This window comes from Rhinopithecus roxellana, chromosome 8, assembly GCF_007565055.1.
Source record: "Rhinopithecus roxellana isolate Shanxi Qingling chromosome 8, ASM756505v1, whole genome shotgun sequence".
NCBI lineage: Eukaryota > Metazoa > Chordata > Mammalia > Primates > Cercopithecidae > Rhinopithecus > Rhinopithecus roxellana.
In genome coordinates, this window is record NC_044556.1 from 68429047 (window position 1) to 68445804 (window position 16758).

At 39.0% G+C, this 16758-nt stretch overlaps 1 protein-coding gene across 1 annotated transcript in view; it reads left to right on the forward strand.

The window, feature by feature from the left end:
• PTPN14 (protein tyrosine phosphatase non-receptor type 14) overlaps window positions 1-16758 on the forward strand; it is a 206802-nt gene that overhangs the window by 95285 nt on the left and 94759 nt on the right. The window contains exon 3 of the mRNA XM_010372954.2: window positions 5904-6073. Coding sequence (XP_010371256.1) covers window positions 5904-6073 — 170 coding nt within the window. The remainder of the gene's footprint in view (window positions 1-5903; window positions 6074-16758) is intronic.

Below are 16758 nucleotides of genomic sequence, written 5' to 3' on the forward strand. Positions count from 1 at the left end.
ATTTAAAATTAAGTATGTAGCTCACATTTTATTTCTGCTAAACAGTGCTATTCTGAGAAAGGCAAGGGGGCCATTTAATGGTAATAGTGAGTGTAAACATTCTAATAAAATGTAAAAATATGCTAGACTAACCTTGGCTCTACTTTTAACAAGTGGAAGAAGGATAAATGATATAACAAAGGCACCTGAGATACCCTTCACTTCATTGGTAAAACCTATTTGAGGTAGGGAACGGCTGTGGGGAAATCCAGCGTTCTGGAGAACAGTGACTTTCATAACTCTCGGCTCTCTCCTAAGGCTAAGCTTAAGAGCCTTGGTTTTTAAAAGAGCATAAAAAAGTTTTTAAAAACCAAACTATAATCATTTCAAAGAGTTAGTCCTTATCGTCTAATTTATCCCCTTTTTCTTTTGCAAATTTATATTTCGATCTTTACTAAAAGCAGTTTTACCCAAAGCTATCACTACAGTAGAAATTTTCCATTTTGCTATTTTCATAATGACTAGAGATTATAAAGATTAGGAAATTTAACTTGCATTTCCTATTATCACACAAAAGTTAACTTACATGAAGAAGATTTCTATGGTTTGATTTTATGCTAATCTTTTGGCAGTTAATAATTTATGTGGGATTTGGGGAGTACTCAGTTAAATGGAACACTTCATGTCCTGGCAGATAATAGTGGAATTCTGCTGTATTTTATAGCTTGTTTAATCACATCAGTATATATGTGTATTTGCAAAGGATTAAAATAATCAATACTGATTAAGAATCAACTGAAGAGTAGACTGCTGGGGGAGATTTCTCATCTTTAAGTTTTGTATTGCTTTTTGTCTTTGTAGAAATGACAGTGTGAAACATTATTAGCTTAATGTCAGCCCTAGAATGTAATGGCACTGGCATCTCCATTTTCTCGATATAGAGATTGTATGTGAACTATTTGCCAGTCTTAACTTGTATGTCTTCATCTTTCTGTGTATTCTAGGTGAGTTGTGCAGTCTCAGAAGAGTGGTTTTTCTTGGCTATGGGACTCTCTTCTTGGGTCTGTGTTATTCTGCAGTTTCTTTTCCTGTACTTTTACAAAGAGATTGGCTAGGAAAATGAAGAGGGTGCAATTGTTAATTATAGATGTGTCAGTTATAGATATCTCAGACCTACCCAGAGTAGAGGTTGATTAAGCACAAGTTCTTTTCTACCGTTATCCAGCTGACGTACGGTGGCTTATTTTCCAAAGCCATTGGAATGTAATTGCATGAAGTGCTATTTCAGAGTCTGCTTATAGTCATCTTTTGAAGTATTTTCCATGCCTCAGTGAAACTGTTCATGCTTGTATAATATGTAATTCATATATTTTATGTGGAAGCACACCAACTGTTTCTTAATTTACAGCTGAAATACTGGGTAAGATAGGCAACCTATTAAAACTTAATGCAAGATACTTTAAACTTTTGCTTCTGGATGAGTAACTCTTCAAAATGCTTGAGATAAGATCATGGCTTTAATCCTTGGTAATTGCCAAGACCGCATCTAAACCTCTTAAAAATAGCATTAAAGTCTGTGCCATTGGTCACAAAACTGGAAAAACAAAACCCTCAAAAAATATTTCCCTTTTAATAACTAATGTGGGGGATTATACCATCTCTATACAAATAAATGAACAAGCAAATCAAAAGTATCCCAAAGTATTTTTTAATAGACTTTCTTTCTTTAGAGCAGTTTTAGGTTCACAGCAAGATTGAGCAGAAGGTATAGAGAGTTCCCATATGCCCCCTGTCCCCAAAACTACTTTTAAGGGCCCTTAGTCTCAGAATCTTTCCATAATACCAAAAGATGGACATTTTGACACTATAGTATCCACACACCAATCTGCCACTGAAGAAACTAGCCGATTTTTTAGTATGTACTTACATGTATGTTTCCTGTGTTAAAATGCAATTCCCCAAACCAAATAAATGAGGAAGCTGCTCACAAAAAAATGACATTTTAGTGCGGCTTTCCCTACTTGGTTTCATTGTAGTGCATTTTTTGTAACTGGTTCAGAGATGTGGTTCCTGTCCCTGAGGACTGGTTCTTCTGTCTTCTTTTCTCATCATTGCAGTAAACTTATTGCAGAACTCATGGCACCAGAGCTGTGTGTTCTAGTTTTCTTAAGAAAACTAGAGCAATAAAATGGGGATTCATACCTCTCCCAGAGGAGGTATCATGAGGATTAAATGAGCCTGGCTTACTTTTGGTGCCTGAGATATAAACAGAACAAATATTTCAGGCATTTACTCAGGTAATATGGTGGGATCCTCTTTGAGTCATGGAGAAGGTGGTTTCTGTTTGCAATCATCCACCATGCTTTCTTCAACCACGTGGCAATGTTTAGCAGCTAAGCTCAGCTTTCAAAATTGAGCTAGAGTTTAAATTGGCAAGTGAACCACGAACCAGCCTGGTGGGGTCTCAGCTGGGCTTGACAGGATTAGTAGTTCCTTGGATAATACACAGGAAGTTGATTGGTGCACATGCTAGTTGAACTGAGAGCCTAGGCTCTTATTCCATTTCCTGTGAGGCACTGTGTAGATGTGGGAGAATAAACGTGTGCTGTATTGTACTTTTGAGGCAGGGTCTTTCTACTCCAGAGTAGGCAGATAGCTAGAGGAAGAACTGGAGGAGAAGGGTGGGAATGCAAAAGGTTACTTTGGGCATAGCTTCAAAAATTAGGGTGGGGATGGGGATCTCAGAAATGGACTTTTCTTCTTGCTAGAGGACTAAATTTGACAGTTTTAAAGTTAGGATGTTCTGGCTGTGAGTATGTACAAACTCTGTCCTTCAGATTACCTGTCTCCCCCAATTCTGCCCTGCACTGGACACCCCATTTCTTCAGTAGTTATGTAATTATTTCACTGGATAATTACCTGGTGAGTCACTGTGAAATATTCTGTGTCCTCTGAAAGGTGCTGTACCACAACAGTGATTAATTTATGCCATGAATTAGGTTTTTCCATTAGAAGTGATTTACTTTGTTATTTAGAGCTCTGGCTCAAGATTATTGCCTTACTATCGTTTCTCTTGTACCTCGTCATCCTCCTTCTCAACATACCCGTATGTGTGTATGCACAGGAGTGTGTTTATGTGCAGCTGCAGTGTGCATTTTGTGTGTGTTGTGTGTGTGCACATACATGTTTGTGTGTGTGTACTCCATGGAATACTCTTTCTCTGAGGGTTTTCTGGGGTGGAGGTCAGGTCTGGTTTAATGATCTGGATGAATAGGAATGAGAAAAGGAAATTTAAAATAGCTTTCAAGGCATAGATAGACACAATAAAAATTTTAACCGTTTTTCAAAATCGATTGTATAACATTTATGCAGTTACTGTGGCCCTCTATAATTTGAATATTACTAATTTGAATGAAGTGTGGACTATAAAGATATCTCCCAAATGTCACAACTGCTTTTAGTGAAAGATGATAAATCATGGTTAGCCTGTTAAGCAATTGTGAAGCTTGCCCTGTTTCTCCACTCATGCTTATAAAAAGCACTCTTTTCCAGCTTTAATAATTGCTGTATATCATGTTAATTACACATATTACCTAATTTATTGTATGGAGACTCACTCCTAGGCATCCAAAATGCCATGGAATACCCTCATACAGCCCTGTATTCCATACAGGAATTCAGTATAATGCAGAACTACTTTGGACCCTTATCAGATAAATGTCTTGAACTGAGTACCCAAATGACTTCACGTTTAGGGTAGCTTAAGCCTACATCATAGATCTCAGAGGATAGCATCAGAGTGATGTTCCAGTGTCCCATTACTACCTATCGTGAGAGCCTCAAAGTCTTAGTGGAGGTATAGCTTTGTGATTTTTATTTCCTTGCATCTTTTGAATATTTACGTTATTCATAGATGTTCCCGCTTCTACCTTTGGCTGCTTTTTCTCATTGACTCCCAGATAACCTGTTTCCTAATTCTGTGGTTCACAGAGATGTCAGTAGTGCTGATGAAAAAGATTCATACTTTTAAGGGCCCTTAGTCTCAGAATCTTTCCATAATACCAAAAGATGGACATTTTGACACTATAGTATCCACACACCAATCTGCCACTGAAGAAACTAGCCGATTTTTTAGTATGTACTTACATGTATGTTTCCTGTGTTAAAATGCAATTCCCCAAACCAAATAAATGAGGAAATCTAAACCTGATGAAAAAGATTACCTGCTTTCATTTACTGATGATGATGGTGGTGGCAGTGGTGGAGTGGTGGTAACAGGGGTAGTAGTCCTGCAGCCGCAGCAGCAATGGAAGGTACCACTTGTGAATTAGTTACTTACCATGTGCCATGCAGGTAATCGACAGGCATTATCTCATTTATACCTCTCAGAGCATGTGGGTGAAAGTTGTAACCATCATCCCCGTTTTACAGAGGAGAAAACTGTGAGAGTCTAGAAGGCATTTCAATGACTTGTGTAAAGTTACTGAGACAGTGAGTGCAAAAGATGGGAGATGGACTGACTTCAAAGTCTGTTTTCCTTCTGTTCAGCCACATTTCATTTCTCATCACTCAGGTTGGAACAACTAATGGATTCACTGGAGCTAGGAAATGAATAATAGGGTCAGAATTCATCCAAGTAAGTTTGTCTAAGTTGATATAAATATAACCTTGGCTCTGGTTGTTGGCATTTTGTTGCTCAAGAAATGCATAGATTTCTGATGTGAACTTGTCCTTTGGAACATCGTGGGGGAAAGCTGATCAAATCATTACCCCCATCTCAAAGTAAATCCATTTAAAATATCTTTAAAGCATCTGGATCTGCAGCTTTATGTAGGCAAGGGCACGTCTGGTTTTCTGGTAAAGTCAGAGTCAAAACTTCATGAGAGATTTTGGTGGAGTTGTGGCAGGATTGATCTGTGGTAATGTTGAGGTGGCAGCCAGCTGGAGTGGGAACATCAGCATAAGAATGCCTTTGGAAATTAAACATTGTAATGAAAACATTCTTTTGAAGGCAAGTTTCCAGGTGTGCTGTAAACCATTCTAGGCTATAATTGAAATATAAAAGAATCTTCAAAAGCAGTGATCTATTTTTTGGTGATTGTTGTGCTAATCCTGAAATCCTAGCATGAATTAATATAAAAGATGGGATTGTGTGCATAAAAGTACCTGTTTTAATCATTTAGCATGTTGTTCAAAACCAAACTGGTTTAGACTTCAAGTCTAAGGGTGAAAATCTCACTTTCATCTAACAAATCCCACCATAATCTGCCAAGAGCAGCCACCAGGGGCTCCTGCGGCAGCTGTGAAGAGGCGATCCTTCCTCTCTCAAAGCTTGATATGGGGAGAGATTTGCTGCAGTTTGTCTATAATAAAGTGGAAGAGGATGATACTTTTTAAATCACACGAAAAGAGTGAATAAACTCTCGGTTAAAATCTGGTACTGTATGAAAATATTCTACAGTGCAGAAGCTTTCAGTTGGCAGGCGGTTTTGTCTTAGGAACTGAGTAATAAGTTACGTTGCAGCAGGTGCAAGAGCGGTGTTGGTCTTTGCCAGTGTGCTCCATGTGAGATCATGAAGCATGCAGAAGGCACACAGAAAAGGCAGTCTTCAGGTATCAGGGGAAAAGTCAGCACTGTCCCTTCCCTGCGCAACTCTCCTTTACCTCACATGGGCCCATTGGTATCGACAAGCACAAACAGTAGTAATGAGTAGGGATACTGCATCTGGATACTCCATGTATGTTACAGTAATGTGTGGTTGTGGTTTCTTTTAATTTGTCCCAAAGTCAGATGTCAAAGCTGGATCTTGTATAGGGGCTGGGGAACCCAAGGTAGGATGCAGCATGCTGGAGTCTCGTTTCTTGTGTGGCCTTGGGATGCTTGTGGTGAGCATGAACTGATGCTGTTTTACCCTTTTATCTAGACACACTACTTTGGCCTTTGGTTTCTCAGCAAGAGCCAGCAAGCACGATGGGTGGAGCTGGAAAAACCTCTGAAGAAACATCTGGACAAATTCGCTAATGAGCCTCTGCTTTTCTTTGGAGTCATGTTTTATGTGCCAAATGTGTCATGGCTTCAGCAAGAGGCCACAAGGTAGGTGCATTTTCTCCCTGTGTGCCATATAAGGGTGTTGACTAACTGTGAAGCTTCCAGTGAAGTAGATGAGCTGGTTGATTTAGGGGTGTGTGGGTGTGGGTGCGGGTGTGTGGTGGGGGAGAGGTTAAAATAGTTGGGGGTTGTTTACTCATTGCCTTGCAGCTTTAGAGTTTTGGTTGAATCCATGTAGCTAACTCCAGCTGTTTTCTGTAATGCTGGTAAGGCAGTAGGGATCCTGACCCAGGCAGAATTTCATCTCTAGCAGCATGGAAATACTCGTTGGAGACTGTGAGTAAAATAGGCATGCAAGAATTTAATAAAAAAGTAATCACCTGGCCAGGCATGGTGGCTCATGCCTGTAATCTCAACACTTTGAGAAGCTGAGGTGGGAGCATAGCTTGAGGCCAAGAGTTTGAGACCAGCCTGGGCAGCATAGCGAGACCCTGTCTCTACAAAAAGAAAAAAATATAAAAATTAGCTGGGCATGGTGTCTTGTGCTTTTGGTTCCAGCTCCTCAGGACACTGAGGTTGGAAGATCACTTGAGCCCAAAAGTTCAAGGCTGCAGTGAGCCGTGATCATGCCACTGTACTCCACCCTGGGCAACAGAGTGAGACCCTGTTTCCAAGAAAAGAAAAAAGAAAAAAAAGAAAAAGGAAAAAAACAATGAATTCTGTTTTGTCCACCCTTTTCCTAAAAGTATCCCAAAACAAAATGTAGTATCAGACTTAGAATTTGAAGATTGGAAAGATAATTAAAAGTGGGAGTAAAGTTAAGGAGGAAAATGTTGCGAGAGCAAGAGTTTTGATGGTTGTCCCTACTAAATAGGAGGAGACAAGAAGCCAGCAGTAGAGGGGAGAACCAGATATTGTTCCCACCCAGCTACTCAGTGTCTGTTTTAGCTTGGAGAAATCACGTGTTGCCTTTGAAATGATGTTTTCCCCTCTCATCTGTAAAGTGAGGGATTTGTGTAAGTTGATAAAGTATGTTCAGTGAGTGGAATAAGTGCATTTTTTTGGTGTTAGTATAGTTGACTTATTGGTAAGAGTTTTCCATTAAAATACCTGGAAAGTCTCCTCATCAAATGGAGATTTCTAGTAGGAAAAGGAATCACATAAACCCTTTGCTTTTTGCCTTTTACCAGGACTTTGTCATTCTGAATGCTTGGGAAGCAATGCGGAGACATGCTTTGAAGAAGGAAGAGTATTCTACCTGATTTTTGTGTATTTTTTAGAATTTAAATTTCTGATATAAGAATGTACTTAAAAATTTTAAGTATATTTTAAGGCAATATCCTGCTTTCTTTCTTTTTTTTTTTTTTTATTTGAGACAGAGTCTTGCTCTGTCACCCAGGCCGAAGTGCAGTGGCATGATCTTGGCTTACTGCAGCCTCCACCTCCCAGGTTCAAGTGATTCTCGTGCCTCAGCCTCCCGAGTAGCTGGGATTATAGGCGCTTGCCACCACGCCTGGCTAATTTTTGTATTTATAGTAGAGATAGGGTTTCACCACGTTGGCCAGGGTGGTCTTGAACTCCTGACCTCAAATGATCTGCCCATCTTGGCCTCCCAAAGTGCTGGGATGGTAGATGTGAGCCACTGCGCCCAGCCTCTGCTTTCTTTCTTTCATTTGGCTTATTTGTTTTTATTTACTTATTTATTTTGAGACAGTGTCTTGCTGTGTCACCCACACTGGAGTGCAGTGGCCCAATCATGGTTCACTGCAGCCACAAACTCCTGGGCCCCCGCAATCCGCCTGCCTCAGTCTCCTGAGTAGCTGAAACTACAGGCATGTGTCACCAAGCCTGTCTCGATTTTTTTCTAATTTCGTAGAGATGAACTCTCGCTGTATTTCCCAGGCTGGCTTGAACTCCTGGCCTCAGGTGATCCTTCTACCTTGGCCTCCCAAAGTGCTGGGATGACAGGCAGGAGCCACTTTGTGTCTTCTTTTTTTCACTTGCTTTCCTTTTTAAAAAGAAAAATCAAAAGCTATTGTAAATGCATGGCCTAATTGCAAACAGAGGCCGTGAGTTAGCTTACAGCCTGATCCAAAAAACCTAGTGTTCAGTCTTTCATGTGATAGACATTTAAAGCACTCTGTTTGTTGCATACCATTGTTCCCTGTTTTCAAGTTAATTCACATATCTAAGTTCTTCCTGTACAAGAAATTATTAACTCCTCAAAATGTGATGATTTTTGCATCCTCCTTGAGTACTTTACACGGTGCTAGGAACACAGCATTAAGTTAATAAATACTTGCTGATTCTTGGCTCTCGGCCATGAAGTGCAAGATAATGAGTGATGAGGGTGAAACATGGACTAGAAATTAGTGCATATTGAAAGAAGTTCTGTCTGTAAGAAAAGTGAAGTATTGTTAGTCTAGAAAGACCTATCCTGTAAGGCCTATTGGTGAGAAAGAGCAGTTGAAATAAAGAGGGACTCAGAAATTATGCTTTATGAAGTTAAAAGAAAAAAGTTGTTTAAGCTTAGAAAAATTAAGTCTTACCAGGGCACAGTAGTAGCTGCCTTTAGATATTTACAGACTCTTGTAGGAGGGGGAATTCTTTGTCAGCTCTGGAGCACGAAATTAGGGTCTAAGTAAGTGAAGTCCAAGGAGCCAAAGAACTTTGACTGTTTGGCTCAATGTGGGAATACAGTTTCTAATAACTAAGCCATCTAAAAAGGGAACAAGACTTACAAAAGGGTGAGAGCACTGGTCTCAGTGAATGTTGTCGTGTGGACTAGGTAGCCTATGTGGTATCCTGAAGAGGGAACCACCATATTGGGTAGGGTGTTGGAATAGATCAGTGGTTCTCAAAAGACCAGGGCCTACTATATCATAGTTACCTGGAGCACTTATTATAAATTTGATTCTAGAGCCGTACCAGAAGTCTGGTTGTAATATCTAGGGCTGAGAATCAAGATGATGTTATTGTTTAAAATGAATAGTATCCTCTGGTGTTTCTGGCACTCACCCAGCCACAGGAATCAATGAATCAGTTAAACTCTAAAACTCTATACAGTTTTAGATTTTCCAGGGAAATAAACTTAATGCTGCATTGTTTGACTGTCAATATTTGCATTCATAGACTAAAACAAAAGGTATTTAAATTTCAAAGAGGGACGTAGAGAGTAAAAAGTTTTGGTAGTGGTGGTTATTAAGTGTGGGATTTAGGAAGGACTTTTCTTTTTCCTTTAAAATTTCTTTTTGCTTAGTTAGCCTGGTTTATTTCAGATGAAGGTTAGTAAGGAGGAAAAGAAGTGTTTTACAACACAGGATTTTGAAGCAAACTGTGTTGCTGACATTTGATCAGAAAAACTAACAAAAAATTTTAAACTTTGAAAGATATTTTTAGATTTAAGCACTGGAACTAGATTATATAGATTTCAGGTCTAACCAACTCTTTATGGCAAAGAATGTTGAAAGTGAGGAGTTGGATTAGCATGTAGCATTTTGTCTGTGCGAGAGTGTGTGTGTATGTTTGCAGCATTGCAGAAATTTTTGTTGCCTCCAAGGGGCCCTAAAACTGGAATGTGTCAAGGGGTGTCAGAGTGATTAAAAGATTTAAGCTGGGAAGATGGAGGAACATGAGAAAAAAATGTAAGAAATAAAGGAAAAGTTGTTAGGAAGGAAAGAAAAAAAGGAATTACATCTATTTGGGAAGGTTGAGGGCCACCAACAACAATCAGGTATGATTCAACAAGACATGCCATGCATTGTAGGCTTATGGACTAGAGAATAAAGGAGATCTGGTTTGGACAGAATGATATTTTTAAATGCTTGAGTTTTCTCTGTGCGGTGTTGGAGATGGACAGATGAGCTGAACATGAGATGAAAAATGCTACAGTCCTTAAGAGCCTTTGGGAATCTCAGCCTTCTTGGGAGGTTTTAGCAGCATCTGAGGTCCGAACTGAATATTGAAACTGCCTTCCAGGCAGCTCAGCCAAGGGGAAGCGGTGGTGGTGGGGCAGGATTCCAGAGGAATGTTTCACAGAAGGCCCCAACAGCATTCATTAGGAGCGGGTTAATGACTAACTCTCCAGTCATCCGCTGTTATCCCAGTTACCAAGCATCTCAGGTGGAGATGGGCTTTGGCATCTCTCAGAGCACCTGGGATCTGCAGTGTCTGACACAAAACAGTTAGTCTTTGTGATGCCCTGCAGAGTAAGATATTTGCATAGATTAGAAATAGAAATCTGTCTTTCATTTGCGGGCAACCCGTTGGAGGAGGCAACCATTCAGCCATCTGTGCTGAAAAAATAAGCCTTTGTCTGGAGCCAACCAAACTTGTTTTCACCCAACACATGTTTGCAATGGTTTGGCTACTTCTGTTTGAGAACAGGTTCTATAGCATTAGTCATGACCAGCCATTTCTTCTCTCTGACCAAGGACAAAGAGTCTAGATTAATACTCTGGTTGGTTTTTTCCTTTTTTTTTTTTTTTTTTTCTGTGTATATGACTCCATATATATATATCAAGACACATAAGAGTCAAAGGAAGATATATTTAAAAGCTGTTTATTTAATTTATTGTGCCAGAGAATTGCACCCATGGAAATTTTTAGGTCAATAGTATATTCAGAACAACACAACAAAAATTTGAGAATGACATTGATTGCAATTTGTTTAATAAAGTGATTGGCTTTATTAAAATTATCAACTCCAAATTGGTTTAAATTAGAAAATTAGGAAGCACTGCTTTTTTGACATTAATTTGACATACTGTGTCTCATCTGCTAGATATGACTTTTGAGGGGCAAGTCCCTTCATAAGTGAGGGAAACCTGTCAAGACACTGTGATTGTGTTGGATAAGAAATAGATAACTCAGGCCCTACTTCAAGGTGTTAATTGAATGAGAAAACAAAAGATATTAAAAGGAAAATACACACAGGGGTACAAATAAAAGGAAAAAAGAAGAAATCCCTTGATATTGTTATAGAAGTGTTAAAAGAAAACTAGTGAAAAGAAGGACACACTTTAATAGACAGATGGGGGATGAGTCATGAAACCATAGGATTTAAAGAGATTAAGAACCACTGAGTTTGTTAACCCCACTCCAAACTGTAAGATTTATTACCTTGGGACTTTGAAAATGTTAGTTTTCCCCTGTTGGTTAAAATGACTCAAGGGATGGGACCACTGTAATTTTTTCCATTTTGCTTTGCTTCTCAGATTCCTTTTTGCCAGCTTTTCTGTCCAGCAAAGGGACTCTTGCTAGCAGTTCATCTTCCCCAGCATGTTCTCCTGACTCAAAGGAAATATTTTTGTAATGTGTTTTAATGATTTGCATAGCAACAGGCTCGTTATAAACACATGGTTTTCACATTTTTCTGGGCACGGAAAGAAAAAAGATGGCTTGTGAGAGGTGGATAAATTCTTATTCAAACAGAAGGATACTTAATAATAGCAAGGGGGAGCCAGAAAATTGCTGGCCAAGATCACTGCTTTTAGTTTAGGTCTGGGGTTTTTCCAAGTCTTCCTTAAGCAAGGAAGTCCCTCTTTAATTTCTTTAATACTAAGAAGAAAACTTTTAAAAGAAAATGTAATTTTTGAAGAGTGAATTTAGGCTATAAACTTCTAAGTTGCTGAGTGCATGCATGGTTTCTAAAATTTTAAATGTTGAGTTTTTTTTTTTTTTTTTTACCAAAACATGTTTGTCTGTGCATTACTCACTGTTGAATGTTATGGTTGCACAGTGCGCAGGAGCTTCTAATTGTCCCAATGAGGTCAGATAACATTTCCTCCTTTTCCAGGACATCTTAGTAGCTTACCTGTTTGGGTGGAGCTGTCCACGCTATTAATGGTGAGCACTCTACAGAATTGACAGAGTGCGACTACTGCTGTAGCCAGCACAGTCACTCCATTTGCCAAGGAAGATTTTAGTACACTCTTGTACATCTGGTGGAGACATCAGGTCCACAGGACCTGTTCCAAGTACCCTCTGTCTGGTGGGTGCTCTGTCTGTTTTTGGTGCTTCTCAGCAGCTATGGATATCCCCTACTCTTAGGATCAGTGATCTATTGTACATCTCCCAGTTCTTCCAAAGTCCTTGGCTACCAGGCTGTATTCTAGTCAGTCAGATAAAACTGCCTAGCAGTTATCATCAGGAGATTTTAAAATACTTAATCTCTGTATGGGTTTGCATGGAGCGTTCTTAAATGTTAAAGATAGTTCCTGTCTGGGAAGAACCAAGTGGACAAGTTGTCTTTCAGCCAACTGAGAATAAATGCCCACAGTTAAAGCTGTGCTGTTTAGGTACCAGAAAGAGGGTAAGTGCATTTCTGTGTGTGAAGTGAATGACAAGGGAGTTAGGTTAATGCATTTTTAAACTCTGATGGGGGTCCCCTTTTGCCAGTTACACATTTGGGCCTATGGCATGTTGATGGGAAAGCCAGACTTAGTGAAGCTATATATATTCATAAGGGTTAAAATGGTGTTTTGGTGTGTGCATGTGTGTCTCTGTGTGTGTGCTTAAACTAGGTTTCAGGAAGTGACCTTACAAGTAGCTTTCTTCACCTTTTCTTTCTTGTAAATACCAATACTTTTCCCCCTTCCACTCCTGCAATCTGCCTTGTGTGCTGTTGTAAACAAGTTAGTGTTCAGCCAGTGTTTAAAGTATCTCTTTTAAAAGCTCTAATTATGGTAGCATTTCCATTTCCTTTTACAACACCCTTTATTTTGTTCCTCCAGTTCTTTTAGTTCTTTTGTTATTTTGAAATGTCATTTTAATGGATATTTAAAGTCTACCCGTGGGCTGGGATATAGGGACTCCCTTCAAGTCTTAAGATTCAGCATGAATTCCCTGTGGATAATATAATTTGCTGAGAATAGCAAATTCTCCTCCTGGCCAGCTCTAGCTAGTGAATGGGAAATTGTTCTCTTTATGTTGGTTATTGAGAATGGAATTATTTCTGCCAGATATTTTAGATATTTTAAGATACAGTTGATATTGGGATCTAATCTCAAACATTCTGTGTGGTTAATGTAATGTACAATGTGATGAGAGAGGATGGCTGTCTGTAATAAACAGTGCAGCCTTGGAGGGAAGAAGAATTACCTTCCCAAAATGAGATAAGTTGATTGTCATTTGCATTGTTTTTTATTTCAACTTTTATTAAGTACCTCTTCTGTGTTAGACACTTTGCTAGTTAGTGGGAATGTAGGGAATGTAATAACTGAACAGGTCTCAACTCCCCACCTCCCTCCCACTCCCACCACAGAGCTATATCTCCAAGCAGCTTTTATTTCATTTTCATGTATTTGATTTACTAGAGATTTATTTGAATTTGTCTTTAAAGTCTACATTGCTGACCCTGTTTACTTCCAGGAGAAGGCTATGCCACTGCTTTGGTGAAACCCCGGGCAAATGTCTCCTGGGACCAGAACCAGCTTCATGGGTCTGTGACTTGCATGGTTAGTTGCACAGTACCCCATGCTCAGAAATGCCCTGTAGTTGGTTTAGTGCTCTGCTGTTGCCATCCCGAAATTTCTGGTTTTTGAACAGTGGACCCTGCATTTTCACTTTGCACTAGACTCTGCAAATTAAGTAACCAGCTCTTCCCAGGACAAGGACAGCCTCCTGTTCCTCATACGCGCTCTGCTTGTTCTGTTGTTATCTTGTGATTTATTCTTAAATATTGGTGGATTTACTGATTTGAATCTCCTGTTATGGGTGTGATCAAATAGAAAAAGTAAATTTAATAAACTCTCAGGGGAACAAAAATAAAATTTTCACTGTCTTTGCAAGTAAGAAAATAGAAATGTAGTGCTGATAACCATTTCTGCTCCTGGACCTGACTCACTGGGAAATCCTCGCAGGAATTGGGGAGGTGTGGTAAAGTCAGTTTGATTTCTTTTAGGAAAGCTGATTGGATTAGCTTGTCTTGATCCTCAGCTAGGATTTTCTTATGTTTTACTGTGAAGAAGATGACTCTTAAGAAAGTTTATACTTTTCTTAATTAAATCTAGACTATACAGTAGTGCCTACTTCATAGTACAAGTTGTCCAAATACATGAAGTTGCTTCTTGTTTGTTTCTTTGCTCTTAAGAAAAAGATATGGTGTGAAAGATACGCAGTTAGGCCGGGCGCGGTGGCTCATGCCTGTAATCCCAGCACTTTGGGAGACCGATCACCTGAGGTCAAGAGTTTGAGACCAGTCTGACCAATGTGGAGAAACCTCATCTCTACTAAAAATACAAAATTTACAGGTATGCATGGTGGTGCCTACCTGTAATCCTAGTTACTAGGGAGGCTGAGGCAGGAGAATTGCTTGAACCCGGGAGCAAGAGGTTGTGGTGAGCCGAGATCACCCCATAGCACCCCAGTCTGGGCAACAAGAGTGAAACTCCGTCTCAAAAAAAGAAAGAAAGAAATAAAGAAAGAAAGGAAGGAAAGGAAGGAAAAAGGAAAGAAAGAAATGCGGTTAGGTAGTTAGCTGTTGAGGCAACCTGCTGCTACTGGAACAATGAAGTAGAGACAAATAAGATGAAGTTAACTTAGCCGTAAACATAATCTAGCTGTTTCTCTGATATTCTTTCCCTTTAGGGAAAACAAGTAGTAAAATAAATAAGTGTTCTTTTGTAATATCACTTGACATAACTCATTATTTATTGTAGGTACCCTATAATGAAGAGGAAACTCAGAATTTCAAAAGGAATTAAATCAGACGCATTATTCATATTTCAAAAGAAGTCTTCATGTAATGTTTGTGTTCTTTAATGCATCTGAGATGTTTGAGACGCTTTATAAAGCAAGATATGCTTATATGTATGTTTTAACCATTAGAAAAACAAAGTTTACCAAAAAAATAGGTTGAGCATCCCTAATTCAAAAATTAAAAATCTATAATGGACCAAAATTGAAAACTTTTCGAGCACCAACATAATGCTCAAAGGAAATGCTCATTGAAGCATTTAGGATTTCTGATTTTTGGATGAGAGATGCTCTACTGGGTAAGTATAGCAAATATTTCAAAATCTGAAATCCCAAACACTTCTTGTCCCTAACATTTTGCATAAGGGGTACTCAACCTGTTTAGTATACTTCAAAGAAGTGATAATGTTATTATTACATCTTTAAATCATATGTTTAATGTGTTTATTAGTATTTGGTCTATTTGGAACTTTTCTCAAAAGCAAACAAAAATAACGTGCTTCTGTTGAGGTATTTTGAAAATAAGTTCTTAAGCAGAGGTATTGGTTTTTATCCTTTGTGAATTTCTTGATTTTCAAGGATACATTCATTCATTTGTTCATTCGTTCATTGATCCCAAATTGTTCTTTATTCGTGTTACATTGCAGGACTGAGAAAGATTAAACAGTTCAGCCCATGAAATCATAAAGGTTTGTAATAATAGAGCATGAGTTAAAATAGTCTACTTTTTCTAAAACTTGAGTAGAAGACGATGATGCCACATTGTAGTGTTTACCTTTAACAAAGGTATGAAAAGAAGGGGAAAAAACACCAGAAGCTATGTGAAGAGGTGTTTTGTCATGTCGAAGCATGCAGGCTGTGCCTTATGAATTTTTAAGAGACACCCCCTTCCCCATAAAGGATTCTCAAGATTGCAGGGGTATCATTACAGTGGGTGGGATTGAGAATGGGGTGTTAATTTCAAAAATGGATTTAAAAAAAAATCTTGATGTTGGAAGAGGTGCAAAGAATAGATGTTTTATAATCGTTTGCTCTACCTTTTTCCTGAATGTCAGCATTGGGATATTCAGTTGGAGTGGAGTGGGTGGAGAGAGAGGAGGGAAGTGACAGATGGGCTACATCCACATGTTAAAGAAACTCACAGTGTCTGAGCAGCAGCAGAATCTAGAAAGCACAAGAATCCAAAACCTCAAAACCTCCCCAGCCTGAGGATATTATAGTTCTATGTGGTTCTGTGGAAAAATGTAGTTGCGTTCCATCACCGGATATAATGTAACAGTAGTAGTCATGGTAGCAGCTAACATTTATGTGCATGATGCTTTGCTAAGTATCTCAGATTATTATCTTTTTCAGTCTTCACTAGAACTCTATAAAGTGGGCACCCTGAAAAAGAACTGTTTGTTTTTTTAATAAAAGAAGTTTTTCCTCTAACAAGTGGAGTAGATTTAGGTCGTCACATAAATGGAGTCTTTTACATTACTTTGTCAGAGAAATATATTTGTCCATGCCTTTTATCACTGGCTTTATCAGAGTACCAGGGAGTTTAGTTCTATTAAAAAGTCAACAAAGAAAGCCAGGGGGCTGACCTACCAGTAAGATCAGAGATTATAAACTAGTACTATGAGGGCTGATTCTGGTCTTCAGGTGGGTTTTGTTTCACCAGAATCCTTTTTGAAAGAACTGAATTGGGATGCCTTGCAGAGAGGCCTGTGCTGTCTAACTGGCCCTAGTTCTCCACTCCGTAGGGAGTTACAGTCAGCAGCATTTACACATTCATGTGACCTGCCGGCCTTGTAGGTATTTAGGTCCTGACTTCTGATACTTGCACTTTCTGTATAACTTGAAGTGCATGTCAGTAGTCGGGTCAGCCTATACCTCTTCATTGACCCAGTTGATTTTATGTCATTCAGTGTCCAGCTGTATTAACACTTTAGCTGCCTATAACAGACTGTAGATGGTTGAGCTGAGTGTGAGAGTATAACTTCCCTAAGTGCTCATTTGAAAACTTTATTTCTATTTAAAGATCACTCTGG